The sequence below is a fragment of the Sciurus carolinensis genome, chromosome 3 (genome assembly GCF_902686445.1).
Source record: "Sciurus carolinensis chromosome 3, mSciCar1.2, whole genome shotgun sequence".
NCBI lineage: Eukaryota > Metazoa > Chordata > Mammalia > Rodentia > Sciuridae > Sciurus > Sciurus carolinensis.
The window spans coordinates 61,226,297-61,244,514 of record NC_062215.1 but is presented as its reverse complement, the minus strand read 5'-3'; the positions used below and the strand labels follow the sequence as shown (position 1 = coordinate 61,244,514).

Here is an 18,218-nt window from a genome sequence, read left to right as displayed (position 1 = left end):
AAGGACCTACATTAAACAGATTTTTAGCATACATCTGCTTTGATATGAAGGCATTAAGTCAGGCTTTGGATCACTTTAGGAAAATAAAGTATGAAGTAACAGGATTTTTGCACACACACTACCTTCCCTAAGACTTATATGTAAATCCATGGTAAAACCATAAAACAGTTTTGGTAATTACTGAGATCAGCAATATGATACAGGAAATGTAGCACAGAAGGAAGGAGTGTGGGTCAGAAGGACATGGAGGAAGAAAATGTTTCTATTGTCTTTGAGGGAAAATTAGTGGACAGTTTATTCCCAAGAAGGACCCCTGGCAGCTGCACCCAGGGATGAAGACGCATGACTGCCTTCAGGAGCTCACTAGGGGCTGAGCCAGAAGGCAAAAGAAAGAGAACACCAGGAGGACTAGGGAAAGGGGCTGGGAAAAGACTGTCCTTAAAAGGGGGAGGGGGGGTTGGTGAAGGTAGAGAAAGAAGAGACAGAAAGATGGAGAGTCATATTTCCTAAACTTCATGAGCACAGCAGGAGAGAATGAAGGCAAGAGAAGGTGGAGGCCTCTAAGAATTCACACCCTGTGCCCTCAGTTACAAACACAGTCTAGTTGCTAACAATATTAAATTCCAAAATGACTTGTAATGTAGGAAAATAAAATAAACATCCTGCACACTTACCCAATCCGGGTAAACAGCTTCCCATGGGCATGGAGAAAACTGAGGATGAACCTTTTGTTCAGCTGCATGGGAAAAAAGGGAGAGGAGAAAACAATTAAACTTTTCCCAGTTTCCTGTTACTGAACAGAGTCCCCAGTGACACAATAACCTGGCCAGGGCCTAAGGGGTGGGCACTGGGGATGGGAACCAAAAGGACATGCCCAAACTCTCACACAGACCCAGGGCACATGCCCAACAGCTGTCGCTCAGCTGAGCCAAGACAACAGTTGGCTCAGTAAGCGGATAGCACCCTCTGCTGGCAGTGGCACCTGTGTGCAGAGAATGAAGCAATGAATAAGTGAAGATGCCTGGAGCTCTCTGAAATCTGAAGTCACTCTGGTTGCATTAAGGATGGATATTAAACTCTGGGAGGAACAGGAATAACCATCAAATTGTACATCACCAGCTTTTAAAACTGAAGTGCAAACTCTAGGTCTGGAGCTGAAAATGCAAGTGTCTACAGAGGCCAGGAATGAAGTAGACTGACAGGGAAGTAGTAATCTGGGACAATTACTCTCTAGTTCTAGCCAAATGTTCTAGCTGGAAACGGGAATCTATGTTTTTATGTAAAATCCTCTGGCATTTATGTATACATGTATGTATGTACATATGCATGTTCCAGGGACTGAACCCTGGGACACTTAATCACTGAGCCACATCCCCAGCACCTTCTCTTTTTAATTTTTTATCTTGAGACAGGAGCTTGCTAAGCCTTACTAAGTTATCAAGGCTGGCTTTGAACTTGCAATCCTCCTGCTTCAGACTCCTGAGCCTCTGGGATTAGAGGTGTGTGCCACTGCACTCAGCTAAAAATCCTCTGGCTTTTAAATATTGGCTACTGCTAAGCATGGCAGTGTATATGTACATTCCCAGTTTCTTTGGAGGCCAAGGCAGAAGGATAGAAAGTTCAAGGTCAGCCTCAGCAACTTAGCAAGACCCTGTCTTAAAATTAAATTAAATTATATTTAATTTAATTTAAAAAGGGCTGAGGATGTAACTCAATGGTAAAGTGCCCCTGGATCCAACTCCCAGTATGGCAAAAATAAATAAATATTGGCTACCAGCAAAAAAAGTTAAGCATTAAGCAAGTTGGTCCATGAGCCACCAATTTACATCTTGGTTCAAGGTTCTAGAAAATCTATTTCTAAAGCCAAGAGCTCCATCTGGGCAAAACGATGAAAAGAGGGAAAATTTCAGTTCAACTCTATAGGCAATCTAAAGACCCAACCTCACTATCATCTTCCCTGGTCTCACAGAAGCTATATGCTTAAGACCTTTCAGCCAGACAAGAGGGTCAAGAATCTTGATCTCAAGAAGGCAAGGAATAATCCAGTAACTCTGAATCATTTGCCCAAAAGGAAAACTGCTTCTGCTTTATCCCTTTGCAAAAGAGAACTGCCAATTTTACTCTTTCTTTCATATGAAAGGTAGGTGATGGTAAAGGAATAAATTCTCACTTTACCAATGACTTCAACATAGAACTCAGAATACAGGGCTGTGGATGTAGCTTAGTGATAGAGCACTTGCCTAGCATGTGCAAGGTCCTGTGTTCAATCTCCAGAACTGCAAAAAGAGAAACTCAGCGTACAAACTTCAGTCTCTATTTTTGCCTTAAGTGAATTATAGCAAGTGGCTATTCTAGTTTGAGACATTAGTTTATGTAATTAAAAAGCTCAGGCAACTTTATGGAAGATAACTGTCCTTACAGCAAGTAAGTGAGGGCCAGGGACACTGTTCCCTTTAACAGAAGGGAAAGGTGAGGAACAGCTGCAAAGTAAGCCAGACCTGCTATAAACATAATAAAGCGAGTGGTCAAATGTTACCAACCAGAGAATGTGGAAGAATAATACGTGAGAGTTCTTTGTATGGTATTATTCCTACAACTTTTCTATAGGTATTAAATTATTTCAAATAAAAAATATACATATATCTTCTATTTCCTATTTGAATTTGGTTATCTCTTCCCACAGCTGTCAATCACATACTAGTTAACTCAATCGGAATGATACTAATTCACCTTATCCAAGCCTAATATCAAGACCTAAGGCCCCGAGGGGTTTTGAGAACATCACTGTTCTATCTATCTACACTTCCCAAAGATCTCTCCCTTAGGGCAGCCTACCTAATAACCTGAATTCATATTTGCCAATATCACATTTTAACTGTATATAGTAAAATGTGGTTTTCTTTTTTTTTTTTTTTTTTTTCCTGATACTGGGGACTGAATCCAGGGGCACTTTACCCCTGAACAATATTCCCAGCCCTTTTAATTTTCAATTTTGAGACAGGGTCTCCCTAAGTTGCTGAGGCTGGTCTCAAACTCATGATCCCCCTGTCTCAGTCTCCAGGTAAAAAGTGGTTTTCAATGCATCATTTTTCAACTAGTGGGAGTAAAGGGAACCACAGGGAACTTTTTAAAAGTACACACACATTTTCCCCTGACCTTGTTAAAAAGAACTACTGCTTTATTTTTAGTCCGAAAGTATCTACCACCCTAAACATAGTTCCTCTCTGTTGTCATCAGTAACACTTGAATTAGAAGGGAACTAAAAGCAAAGATGCATAGTAGAGGGAAGGCATACTATACAGAGGGAAATTTGTTACACATTGATCAAAATGAGTCCTAAACAACATTCACACATTGACACCATGAAGACAGCTAGCACTGAGGCAGAACCTTTGGAGAACTCTAAACTGATACCAAGTCCAGTCAGCAAAGCCTTAGTCTAAACTTCCTTCCTCTTCAACACATCACACAGATGCTTCCATTTCTGCAACTTTTTTCTTTTTAACATACACCTAGATGGTCTTATTCAGATGGAGAAAGAAACATGAAACTATCTGCCTCCAGGTCTTCCCTTATACATTTATATACTGTTCACTAAAGCAGCTTCTCGGGTATATCCCTGTGAGTGTGCTGGAATATTTAAGGGCGCCAGGCTCCTTAGCTCAAGTCCAAAACCAGCTCACTGTAGACTCCAGAGTTTACCCCAAAGAGATGTTAATGGCAGTTGGTGGATGGGCAGGTCTCTGGAATGAAGTCCATCCTGTCACTCACTGTGGGATTACGAGTAACAGGTTTTGGACTGCTCCTCAACTGTAAAATGGAATTTCTACCACTGCTACTACCTAACTCAGACTGAAAGGATAAAATAAAATAATACAAATTGAAGCATTTTGAGGAGTAAATGTTTTATACAAGCCCTGGAACTGCATATAAGTGTTTTGTGAATGATAGAACATGGAAGGAGAAAAAAGGTGCTCAGCAGCATTAAGACAACACAACAGGAGAGGATTCTGAAATATGCTCAATTTCAACCTCCAAATAGTTATTCCTCCTTCTACAAAGTCATGTAGAAAATTTCTGAAAAATGAATCATTTTAAGGACCATACAAGTGCTCAGTATTAAAAGGAATTCCAAAAGTTCACTTTTATAATGTTTTGAGTGCTCACTTCAGCAGCACATACTAAAGCTGAAATGATCAGCCCCTCCTCAAGGATGACATGCAAATTTGTGAAGTATTCCATATTCTCACTGGTTTCAAAGCACAGAGAGGTCCCGTCTTAAAAAAAAAAAAAAAAAAAAAAAAAAGACAGGTTGGAGATGTAGCTCAGTGGCTAAAGGCCCCCAGGGTTCAATTCCTGGCACCAAAAAAAAATTTTTTTAAATAAATAAATAAAAAAAGGGGGGGGGTGTCCCTCATGCCAAAAGGTCTATAGTCCAAAAAGATAAATAACATACCAACTTGCCAGCTCCCATTTATGTTCCAAAACCTAGGACAAGGCTTATGAAGATGTTAGGAGGTACAGTGATTTCCTTGCTATAACCCATCTCTCTGGGTAAGATGAGATGTAAGGAAATGATAAAGTGAAGAAGAGGATGCTGGCACAGAAAATAAGGAGATTTATCAATAACACAATAATCATTTAATAGCAATTAAAGTTACTCATAAGTATTCTTCCTTCTAGAGATAGGGAAAGTAGAGTCATACCAAGTAGCCTGACCCAAATGCCAAGGAAGAAGACAGTAAATCAAAACCAATCCTCAAGTCCTTTACTTAGACCAAAGAGCTACACCAAGGCTGAGGTAGAATAGGGATGATGATTACTCCTCACCTTTACTTTCTTCACCCATGTAATTGTTCCAGACAGAATGCCTCTGGGTTCAATCCCTGGTATCAAAACAATAGCAATTTAAAAAAATGAAAAATCTAATTCACATCCCCTTGAAAAAATGGCTCTCACCCTTACACTGCAGTTTAGTAATGCTCTAACAAAGTCTTATATAATATTTTTTAAAAAATCACTTGCTATTACTTCCTTCTCTTTCCTAGTCAGAGCCAGCTGACTAGAAGGAAATTGGGCTAAATGTCAAATCAGCAGTCAACTCCAGAAAACCCAGCCAGCATGCACAGGGACAGGTGAGCTTAGAGTACCTGGCTAGATATCAAGAGAGAAATTTGAACCAGGTATAAAGGAGTCATTAATATGTGATTGAGGGCTAGGATTGTGGCTCAGTAGTAGAACACTCACCTAGCACATATGAGGCACTAGGTCCAATCCTCAGCACCACATAAAAATAAATAAATAAAATAAAGGTATTATGTCCCATCCATAACTAAAAAAAAATTTTTAATGTGATTGATCTGTATTTATTGCTCGTATGTTTGTTGGGAATAAAAAACAGGACAAAATAATATGAACAAAGACCACTGATCCTAAAGTTGAAGATCCAGACTCAAATTGTGGTTATGTCATTTATTTGCTATGTAACTACCTAGAAATCACATCAACTTTCTAATGCTGCTTCTTCAACTGTAAAATGAGTAGGCTGAGTGAGATCAGCAGAGGTGATTCCCTCAGTTTCTATGTATCACCTGAGCAACTAGAAAAAAAAAAAAAAATACAGCCTGCACAGTGGCATATGTCTGTAATTCCAGCAGCTCAGGAGGTTGAAGCAGGAAGATCACAAGTTCAAGGCCAGCCTCAGTAACTTAGTGAGGCCCAAAGTAACTTAGCAAGATCATCTCAAATTTTTTTTTAAAAAGTGGGGGGCTCAACATAAAAGAATAAAAAGGGCTGGGGATGTGGCTCAGGGGTTAAGTGCCCCTGGAACCGGAAAACAAACAAACAAACAAAAAGAAAAGAAAACACAGATTTCTCAGTCGTACAGAATCAGAATCCCAGGGGAGGAAGGCAAAGACACTGTGAATCAATATTTTTTTAATGTCTTCAGGAAACTCTGAGAAACAAACAGATTGGGGACTACTGAATTGATCATGGGTTGTCAAACTATGGCCCACAGGTCAAAACTAGCCTGCCACCTGTTTTTGCACAATCTATGAGGTGGTTTTTACATTTTTTTAAATCAAAAGATTACTTCAGGACATGAAAATTATTAGAAATTTAAATTTCAGTGTCCATAAAGTTTTACTGAAACACAGCTACAGTCATTTGTTTACACATTCTTTATGACTGCTTTCCCCCAACAAAGGCAGTGTTGAATAGCTGCAGCAGAGGGTATATGGTCCAGAAAGCCTAAAATACTGACTATCTGGCCCTTTACAGAAAAGTCTGCTGATCTCTGGGCTAAAACATCTAAAATACTGGTGTCTCAAATTTTTTTTCTACCTCTTCAACACTTGAGGGCTACCACACACATGTATTGGAAATAGCAATGATTCTCATGGGTTAAGAGGTAAAGTGGGGTAGTAATGATGAGTTGAGTGTGGTTTAAAAGAACCCCAATCCCCAGGATATTCTAATACCACCCACCTCTCATCACCTCAGGAGAACCTCAAATTTACAGTGTTCCTTCCAATGCTAAAAACCCACAAGTGTATGACTCTAAAGACAACTCTTCTTGCCAGCTTTTGTGAAAGCACTATCCTACTCCATGACAGCACAAAAGACACCAAACGACTACTGCTCTCAAATCTTTTGAACTCAAATACTCTAAAGGCTACACATAACTATAAATGGGGCTCTTGGGGTACCCACCTTATAAGCCACTAGAGGTCCAGGTGACCCACGTCCAACAAAGATTTCACTTAGGCTAGAGGCCTCCTGGATATTTCCTAAAACATTCCTAATCAAGGAAAAGTGCCAGATTAAAATTTATGAGTCTCTGTACTGTGGTGTGACAACATGTAGCAACCAACTTAAAAGTGCCACCAGTTTTAGTCTCTCAAGTTATGCAGAAAAAGAGAGAAAGTTCAGTCAAAGGGCAACACTGTTGCTCTGACTGGCTTACTTTCTGAATGACTCTTCTTTCTGACTCATCTTTCTCAACTCCTGGGAACTCTCATACCCATCCACCCAAATAGTAGGGGAGGTAGGACACCCTGTGTCTGCACTGAACAATGAGAAGAGAAAATGGCTGAAGTTCCTGCTTTGTGACCAGGTGGGCAACAGAAAATGGTTCTCCAAGGGTACATACATAAACTCAAAAACATTTTATAAATAAGTAAGTCCGCAGAGAGAGTAGGTCCTTCTCACACTCAATCCATTTATTCAACAGAAACTTACCAGGCATTTTCTACACTGTACACAAACTATGAACAAGGTAGAAACAATCCTTGCTCTGTAGGTGACACAATTATAAAGTGCCAAGACTGGGGAAGGATAGGATGTTATGGAAATGCAGCAGAAGCATCAGAGAAATTTTCTCAGAAAAAGAGTCTAAGTTGAAATCTGAAGGTTGGGGAAATTAATTAGCTGGTTGAAGGGGGTAAGGAGTCATGCTTTTATGTGTCATAAGCGAAGGAAGCAGTATGTGTGATTGCATTACCAGATTATTGCTTCAGCAGGAGAGAAGCTGAAGTGGTAGTTAGGGCCAAGCTGCAGAAGTCCTTATTAAAATGACTGCGCTTTATTAAAGTAATTGAAGGGTCTTGAACAGACAAGTGGCATGAGCAAAGCTTCATTTTTGGGGGGTTAGGAGATTGAACCAGAGGCACTTTATCATTGAGTTACATCCCTAGTTTGCTTGCTTGCTTGCTTGCTTGCTTGCTTGCTTGCTTGCTTTCTTTCTCTCTTTCTCTCTCTCTCTCTCTCTCTTTCTTTAATTTTATGACAGGGTCTCACTAAGTTGCTGAGGTTGACCTTCAACTTGTGATCCTCTTGCCTCAATCTCCCAACTTGCTGGGATTACAGGCGTGTGTCACTGCACCCTTCACAAAGCTCCATTTTTAAAAGTTATTCTTGAAACTGAAGAACATTTAGTGTGTTTTTTGGTGGCAGTTGCTGGCAGCCAGGAGACAAGGTAAGAGGCTGTTATTGTACTCACCCAATGGCAATGGAATCAGAGAAGAGAGGGAATATGGATGAAGGAAATGACCACTGTACACTTAATCAAGATCCCTATCCCTGGGTTTGGGTTGTAGGTCAGTGGTAGAGTGCTTGCCTAGCACGAGTGAGGAACTGGGTTCTATTCTCAGCACCACATAAAAAAATAAAATAAAGGTATGCTGTCCACCTACAACTGCAAAAAAAAATTTTAATAATAAATAAATAAATAAAATAAAGGTATTAAAAAAAAAATCACTGTCCCTAAATTCCAGTGATTCCAGTTCCATGTAATCACCAGCAGCGGTCCAGAACCATGTAGGAGTCTTTCAAAAAAAGACTCAAACTACATAAAACACTGACTTTAGAGTTAACTTAGGAATTCTTATTTCCTTTCAATAGTATTTTTAAAATAGCCTACCATGGTATTGGTATACACACACACACACACTTTGTAAGTGACTGCTGAAAAACCTCACTAAAATATAGATTGACAGTGATGAAATAGGTAACATTACCCAAGTATTACACACACAAAAGAAAGGAAGGAAGGAAGGAAGGTAGGTCACAAAAACTTGCAAGGAAAAAAATATTTGTCGTAGGAAATTGCACACTCACCATTATCCATGAAAATTTATTTAAATCCATCTCTTTTTGAAGGATAATTTCGCAAAACCCAGACAAAGGTATTCAAAGGGAAATAAAGTTCAGTCAGAATTTAGGGATTCTGATCCTGAGTAGTAACAGTTCTGTTACATTCTAGTCCAAGTGATTGGGGAAAAGAAGATGACAGTTAATATCAGGATAGGGGCTGGTGGCTCAGTGGTAGAGCACTTACCTAAAATGTGTGAGGTACCTGGGTTTGATTCTCAACACCACATGTAAATAAATGAATAGAATAAAGGTCTATCAACATTTAAAAAAAAAATCAAAGTCCTGACAAGCCCTATGTAAAAGGTATACATAGACTTACTCTACTCTTGCTCCCTGCCATTCTTTGAATGAGTACACTCCCGCCTTGGGGTCTCTGCACTTACCCTCTAGCCCAATGATTCTTACATTTTATAAAAATACTTTTAGTTGTAGACAGACACAAAGCCTTTACTTTATTTATTTATTTTTATGTGGTTTGAGGCTCAAAACCAGTGCTTCACACATGCTAGGCAAGCGCTCTACCACTGAGCTACAACCCCAGCCCTGGTTCTTACATTTTACATTGGAATTGCATTGGCATTTAAAATATATATATATAGATGCCGACTGCCATCCTTACACACTCTGTTTTACTTGGAATAGGGGTTAGATCTGGGCATTTTTGAAAGCTTCCCCAGGTGACTGTACTACGCAGCAAAATGTGAGGACTGCTCTAGTTAACCCAGCTTTCATAGTGCTTACCATAACCATGACCTTGTGGTGTTCTCTTTATCACAGTATCTACACAGTGAACTCGCAGCAGTTGATCAATGAATACTTGAACAAATAGTCTTTCCTGCTTGGCTGCTCCTCCATCTACCTGTGCTGACACAAGATACCCTTCTATAACAAATAATTACCCATGGTACCCCAAATTCACCATATTCTTTACACTGTTGTACCCGCTCTCTACCTAGAATGTCTTCTCATGCTCTCCTTTCTTTATCCAGTAAGTTCCACTTTTCCTTGTTTAAATATGTCCAATCTTCTCCCTCCAAGGCTTAGCCTAACACATCTTCCAGAATCAGAGACTATTTCATAAACCTTTGTTAAACTAGACATCACAACACATTTTAATCACATGGGTACATACACACGCTTGTCTGTCTTCAGATCAGTTCTGTCTGGTACAACTTGCTATTGCGATGGAAATGATCCTTGTCTGTATTGGCTAATCAGTAGCCATAGACACAAAGGGGTAATAAGCACTTAAAGGATGACTAATGTGAATGAGGAAATGAATTTTCCTTTTAGTTAATTAAAATAGCTACCATATTTGCCAGCAAGGTTCTAAGTTCTAGACTGTGACTTCCTTTGGTGGACAATTCTTTTTTTTTTTTAATAATTTTAATCCAGTAAGTTGGATATATCTCTTTTGGATTACCAGTCTTCAGAACACAGAATTTTGAGGACACTTCAGACCCAAACCATAACATTGAGCACAAGTTGAAAGTTTATATCCTTTGGCAAAGTCTAAGAGAGGAACCTTTACTCATTCTTAAGTCTTACATTTTTATTATCTTTTTAAAAATTTTTTGAGTTGTTAATGGATCTTTATTTTAGTGCTATGCAAGCACTCTACAACTGAGCTACAACTCCAGCCCTGAACAATTCATTTCTATATCCCAGGACAGAGGAGTTATCAGATGATATGAAGTAAATGGAGAGATGGAGGAGTGAGAGTTCACCCCAAAGATAAGAATACCCATATAATTTCTGGCTTGCCAAATGGCAGGAACAAAAGAGACACTCCAAAGTTAAAACAGGGCTTAGTATATGGAAGCAAAGGACTGGAAGAACCTACCTATCCAGAGCTCTACTGTTCTGCCTGGCTACATTTTAAACCACACAGAAGGCAATGTGGCCTGACATCTGATTTCAACTACTGGATAGCACCTATTAGAAGCTTAGGGACAGTCCCTCACCTAAGGACAGGTTGAATTTACAGAGCTGACTCTGTACTTTAGGAGTTAACAGTACCTCAAACTTCTCTTCTATGTACAGGGCAATACTCTAAGCACTTTATGTCTAGTAACTTATTTAACCTTACAACCACTCTGTGAGATAAGAACTATTATTTCCAAAAGAACACAGAGGTTAGGTGACTGCCTAAGGTTAGGGGACTCGAATGTCTGAGCTTTTTTTTAATCTCCCACAGAAACAAGACAGACAGACACTAGAGATGTTTATATAAAGACCAAAAGCTAAAGAAACCTCAAACACAAACCCATCAATGGTTCCACATGTCATTCACTGAGACCACCAAGCCAAACCTACTGAGAAGTTTTGAAGATTAAAGGAAGTAGATACTTCCAGTCCAGATAATACCATGCACACCAGTGGAAGCACTTAACTGCACCCTCAGATAATGCCAGCAAGAAAAGATAAAAGTGATTAAAAGCCTATTTTCCATAGCAATTAAAGAAGAATAACAATAAAATGAATAAAAGCACTGACATTTTTCTGGATAAATTCAAAATCTGCCTGATAAATGAGTTCTTCAAGAGTCTAAGAATATAAGTGTATTTATACAATATCATCAGGGAACTTTACACAGTCCAAATAAAAAAAATCTGAAAATGTAACTTCTGCCTACTCACCTACCACAATACAGGAAAACCCCTGAATCTCTCAGGAAAGGGAAGAGCAAGAAGCAGTCTACAAACCCAAAGGAGAATGTAGCTTCAATATAAGGCATACTGGCCACAAAAAAATGATTTCACAAACTACTCTACTATGGGCACCAAAAAGCAAATAATCAGCATACAGGGTGCTCTGGCAACCTCAAGCAAGTTTCAGATTTAAGCAGGGCACCAAATAAGGGAAGGATTCTGGCGCATCAACTCCAAGGAAAAGTGTTTCAAGTTAAAAATGGCTATTCAGGTTTGGACATGAACTTCTGCATCTGTTCTTTATCAACAGAGGCAACTCTACCTCACTGGCAGCTAACAGCAGAAAGAAAAGAAAACCATTAGAATAAAAATGGATTATACAAGGACAACATGGCCTGGTACACCCTGGCATTTGCCTTGACACCAAAGACAAGGCAATATACATAGCAATACAGAACTTCTGGGATTCCACATATGATCTGAAGCAAGCGGTCCAGGAGCAGCAGGCCATGATGTCACTTTCCCCCCAACACACAGCTTAAGATTAAGGCCGAAAACCACTGCACTATTAGTGCGAGACTCAGTTTCACTGTGATAGAGGCAAGGCCTGCTTCCGGCTAGCTTTTTGGTAATTCTAATTGCTTCTGTGCTGCTTCCCAGAGCCAAACTATCAGTTCAAAATATAGAGCAAACACCTTTGAATATTTTACCTTTGATCCAAGCCCTTATATTCCAAGTTCTACCTTCATTCTCTTTATCCTCTCTCAACACTGAAAATCGATCTTGAATATATCAGGAAGCAAGGAAAGTGTGAACATTAACTTCTTGCTAATTTATTGACAGTGTTCTATCCCTATCATTGTTACTATTAAACACAGGAAACATCTGAGTTTAGAATTAAAAAAGAAGAATGAAAGTAGTGTAAGTAAAAAACAAGTACACTCAGTTTATAACAATTTGCCAACCTGCATGGCCTTGATGAGTGCTCTTTTCTACATATTTATACTATAATAATTTAAAGATTATCAGTCTTTTCTACTATTCCATGAAAAAAAAAAAAAAAAACCACCTTTATCCTACTAGCAAATATCCTTTGTCCTAACCCCCACAAAGATTCTAACTCTAAAGTGGCATAAATGAAGGTGCCTATGCTAAAAGTCTGGGGCTCCACTTAGGTACAGAAAGCCACACTGGTATTAAAGAACAAATACCAAATCTATTCCCATTTTACAGATGCAGAAAGTAGGAAAGAGATAAAGAAATTTATTCATGGAAATAACAAATTTAGGAATGCAATCCAAAAGACCTAGCTTCTACTCTGCAAGAGACAGCCTCTCAGGGTTATCAAGGACATCTATCAATATCTTGTTCCTTTTTTTTTTTTTTTTTTTTTTGTGGTGTTGGGGATTGAACCCAGAGTCTTGTGCATGCGAGGCAAGCACTCTACCAACTTAGCTATATCCCAGCCCAACCTTGTTCCTTTTTGTTGTTGTTGTTGTTCTTTTTTTTTTTTTTTTTTTAAGGTACCAGGGGCTGAATCCTGGGTCTTGTACATACTAGGCAAGTACTCTGCCACTGAGCTACATCCCCAGTCCTTATTCAGTCTTTTGACATATGTCACTTGTAAGTATTTTAAAAGTCATATTGTTGTACAGATCTGTGCAGAAGTCTAAAGGGAAACCTGCCAAAGAAATTCCTCAAAGAGAATGTCAACTGCCTCAACATAGTTTGCTTTACAAATTAGGACCTAGCATCTCAGAGATTTGTGGCACAAGTCTGCTCAAAATTTCACAAGATAGAATAAGATGTTAACATCTTTACCTACAAAGAAACATCCCAGAAAAATGCAAATTCATCAAGAGTTTTATCCCAATGCCTCTTTCTCTTTTGTTCTTTAGTAGTTGCAGTCCTACTGTGAGTATAAAGGGCAAGAGTAGGACTTATTGCCAATGGTAACAATACAAAGCATAACTTATTTCTAAGCCAAGCTGGGTTTGGCTCAGAAAGCTTCCCAGAATGATGGAAGGCATGACTTTAGAGTGAGTCAACCTTAGCTAATACATAAAATAAAGCACAAAAGAACTATCTGAAGGACTCACTTCTAAGTTTGGGCCAAATCAAAAGCCCAAATCAATCTACTTTGCAATGAATCCTCAGTTCCAAATAACTGATTAGACAGCACCAACATGGATGTCTGTACCATGATCCAAGATATCTAATGACAGACTCTTGGCTAGGAATCTCAGAAGCAACCATTCCTTGCCATTTCTAACCACGCCATATTTTTATCGACATTATTTCTTACTGTTCATATCTACCTAAAGAACTTCTTCCACCCTTCAAAACCAAGGCTTTCCATGTCCATCCCTGTAGCTTTCCCTGTTTCTGAGTTAATCTTTTACTCCTCTGTACTACCTCTATAACAGTGTACCCATTTACATTATTATACCTGTTAACGCTTTATTACAAGTAAGTATTTATACATCCATTTTTCTTACTACACTACACCTCTGAGGGAAGGATCAACATCATTTACCCTTCTAACTGCAGGGCCTAGAATAACAATTAATATACAAAGATACTCACTAAATATATATTGGAATGACTTGAATGGGGGCAAGGAAAAATGATCCTTTCAGTGACTAATAGCTGCCCTGAGAAGAGTTTTTGCAAATGAACAGGCAAGTGAAAGGAGAAAAATGCCCATATAAAACTAGGAAGCCAAGTTATTTAAGATAACATACAGAGATATATACTGTACCACACGATAAAACATATTAAAAACAAGAAAGACCTGGGCATGATGGCATACAATTCTAGTCCCAGTCTCAGAAGGCTGAGGCAGGAGGATTCCAAGTTTGAGGCCAGTTTCAGCAACTTAGTGAGACCCTGCCTCAAAAAAAAAAAGGGCTGTGGATATAGCTCAGTGGTAGAGTACTAGCATACACAAGGCCCTGGATTCAATCACCAGTACTAGGAGAAAATAAAAGAACAAGAAAGATGAAGAGAAAAAGATTAAAAGAGGCCACTGGTAGTTAAGTAATGACACAATACACATGCCAGTAAGTTCTTTACACTTATTAGAGGAAGTTACCAGTCTGGTTATAACCTCCAGAACGATTAAAATAAAGAAAGAATTATTTTAAATAACAAATTCATAAATGTGCATGAAAGAGAAAAAAACACCCACACAACTATCTCTAATACTAAAAGCAGAAATTTCTCCCATGGGCTTCCACCAAGATGATAACATGTAGTAGAAAAAGCAACAATTCTCCAGGTGTACTTATAATAATTTTTCTTAATATAGACCGATAAAGTACAAGTCAGTAAAAGTACGACTGCTGGTAACCAACATGTTACCTAGTTACATTGCTCTCTGATGGCTCCAGGAACAAAAAACATGGAAAAAACAATGTGTGAGAGATATTTAGTGGTCTGGGGCTGTAGCTCAGTGGTAGAACATTTGCCTAGCAAGTGTGAGACACTGGGTTCAATCCTTAGCACTGCATAAAAATAAACATAAAATAAAGGCACACTGCCCATCTACAACTGCAAAAGAAAAAAATTTTTTAAAAAAGAGATGTTCAGTGATTCCCATAATGGATGCTCAATAAATTTTTGGATCAGTAAATGGAAGACGACTCAAAAGGTCACTGAAGCTCTTAAAAATGAAAGTGTGGTTAATACAATTTATAGGGACTCCAGCATCAAAAAGGCAAGAGGTTATAGAAAATATTTTTAATTTTCTCTGGTCTACTCCATATACTAATTCTCAAGAGAATAAAACTGAGCAGCAACTTCAATACTAAGTATTTATGAGTAAAGTAAAAGATTTTTTAAAAACTCAGAGTATCCCCTTTGAGCCAAAAAACACTGTGCAGACCAGGGTAGCACCATAAGACAAGAAAACAACTATTTCATAATCTCTATCTTGACCCAAACACATCACATCCAAGATGGTGAAAATAGGGCAGAAAGATGAGATTCTGGAACCTTTAAGAGCAGAAAGGGATTACAGAATGACAGAAGTATGGATATATCTCCCCAAGAGTACGGTCAGAAATGAAACCAATATAGGAAATCAGTGAGAAGGAAACCCAGGGAAAACAAAGTCAGTCTCTTATCCCATACAACGAGCCATATATTACTAAATAAAGTGAGCTGCTCCCAGAGTAGCATCACCTCACTACTCTATTTCTTCCTATCACAGCTGCAGACTGAACAAGGTCCAATGTATAGGATTCATTCTTATTTGGAAGGCTCTTCACAGAGAGGAGCTGGATCCTAAGGGATGATTTATAGAACACCCTCACATACGTTCCAGTTGGCTGGAAATCAGCAGCTGATTGCTCCCTTGTCTAACTTGGTAAGAAGCCAAAGGAGGACTTTTCTCAGTTCTCTCTCTCAGGCTGGAAAATTCTCTAACGCCAGAGTTCTGGCTTAAGTCTGGATATCAGGTTATTCATGAGATGCCAAAACTACATCTTTACATTGGCTTTGAGTAAGTATCTCGAGTACGCCATACAGATTCCCACAGACCTCAAAATCATCTGGACATTAAGGCCAAAGATGGCCACTCTTCTCACACAGAGAGAAACGTGGTTTTCTAAGTTTGAGCAACATCAGAACAAACCTTTAATAAATCATAAATCAATCTCGACAATTCTTAAAATGGTAAACGAGCAACAAACATATTCAACAAATGATTTCCTTGAAACATTTTTATTCTACCAAATACTCTCCCTAGTCTCTTTAACTACTGTTGATCCATGCCGTGAAAACCCTAACTCAAGGCTGTTTCTCCTATGAAAGAAGAAAAGTCTGACAAGGTATTCTTCATCTCACCAAGTTTTTAAATTAGTGGGTTCTCATCCAGAATAGTGCGGCTCCTCCTAGGGAGTGTTTGGAAATTTGTGCGGGCCCTACTGGCATCTAGTGGGAGGAGTCAGGAATGCTAAACATCCTGCAATAGCAGGCCTGCAAAATGAACTGTCAGCCCCAAAAGGCCCTGACACCATCATTAGCAATCACCTTCCTAAAGGAAGAACTCAGCATTAACCCCTCTCAGTTTCTGGAGAAATAGTGGCAAACTTTTTTGCCAAAGTTCAGAGAGTAAACAGATTAGGATGTATGGGATTTCTATCACAATTTCTTATGTTTTAAAACAACTTCTTATATAAGAATGTAAAAAACAATCTTAGCTCATAGGCCAGTGGCCAGTGGGCATTTTGCCCACCCCTGTTCTAGAATATTACCTGACTCATTACATACTATTCATATCAATTTAAAGATGCTGAAGACAGCCAGGCACAGGCACAGTGGTGTGAACATGTAGTATCAGCTACTCAGGAGGTTGAAGCAGAAGAACTGCTTGAAGCCAGGAATGTGAAACCAGCCTGGGCATCACTGCAAGACCCTACTGCAAATAAAAAAAATTTTAAATAAATAAAGATGCTGATTAAAACAAAATGTGATGGAATGTGTTATAAACAACTCCAATGATAAATGTTAAAATTTTAAAGAATAAGACCTTCAGAACTTAGCTTTAAGACCTAAGAACTGAGATGATGTGTGTTTAACTTCTAACCAAACAGTTCTCTGATCACCCTCTTCCTTCTCTTCTCTGTATCTCAGTTGCTTCATGTTTTCTTCTGAATGTTCATTTTGAACACATTGCTGGAAAAAGCATACACAATGCCTTCCTCTCCTCTATTCAAGATATATTACTTTCTATTTGCCAACCATGCCACTAAAAAAGTCTCTTTATAATTAATGCTGTTAACATTTTCTAAAATATCTAAACCAAACCAAAGTCTGGAAATTCTGACTGGTATCTGGGTCCTGACTTTCCGGATGGTAACTAAAGTTCACGTGGGGTGGAAAGTGGCCTGTGGGTAACACAGAATACACACACGCACGCGAACAGGATATGTTGGTAATCTGGCTTCCTGAGACCTGGTGAGTTGTGAGAGTTCTCATCAACACCCTTGGGGAAGATGAAAAAGCTTAAATTGGGAAATGCTGGATTTTAAGAGTGTCCATTCTTAGAATTAGATTTCTGCCTAACACACAATAAAAAGGTACCCTTTTTTGTCCTCCGCGTTTTAATTATTTAAAACTATAAAATAAACACAAAAAATAAACAGAGCAGCTGAGAAGCCGTCTTCACAGTGTGGAAGTTGGTGTTTGCAGCATGGCTAATGTCACGTCTCAAACCCAGAAAGACGAAGAGTGTGGTTTTGGTGTTTAAACAGCCTTGACTGCACCCTGGCACTCTCTTTCTTCCCCTAGAGAACTCTGTTCTGTTAGAGGAAAGAAACCAACCTCACATCTTGAAACAAACAGCCAGGATAAAAATAAAGCCCTTAAGTGGTTTCGTGACCGAGGTCATATGGGGTGTTAAGGGTCTGTAGGTAGGACCAGTGTGCTTTGAGAAACTTCCACTCACTGCCAACCACGAAGAGAAAAACGATTTCAGTTATAAGGTCCAGCAGTGGTCTAGGCAAGGAGCCCCAGACTGTTCCTCACAGCATATTTGACATTATCACTATCTGAAAACCCAGGTCCTGGTTCTAACTTTTGATAGTAATCTCAACAACCTATTTTTTTTTAAATATTTTTTAGTTGTCAGTGGACCTTTATTTTTATTTATTTATTTAATATGTGGTGCTGAGAATCGAACCCAGTGCCTCAAACATACTAGGCAAGCACTCTACCACTGAGCTACAGTCCCATCCCCATCACCAAGCTATTTTTTATGGCCTACAAAAAATAGAGCCAATCTGGAGTTGCTTCTTGTAGAAAGAGGCTCTTTGAACTCCTGTCATCACATTGCCAAATCTCAGTTCACAGAAACATATTTTCATGTAGCTTCTAGAGTGAAAGGTTCATACTATAAATTCCTTTACA

The 18,218-nt window shown here is 38.9% G+C and overlaps 1 protein-coding gene across 4 annotated transcripts in view; it reads right to left on the bottom strand.

Moving 5' to 3' along the window:
• Window positions 1–18,218, bottom strand: part of Smg6 (SMG6 nonsense mediated mRNA decay factor) — a 239,452-nt gene that overhangs the window by 172,272 nt on the left and 48,962 nt on the right. For all 4 annotated transcript variants that reach the window (XM_047547528.1, XM_047547531.1, XM_047547529.1 and 1 more), the window contains one exon: window positions 675–736. In XM_047547528.1, coding sequence (XP_047403484.1) covers window positions 675–736 — 62 coding nt within the window. The remainder of the gene's footprint in view (window positions 1–674; window positions 737–18,218) is intronic.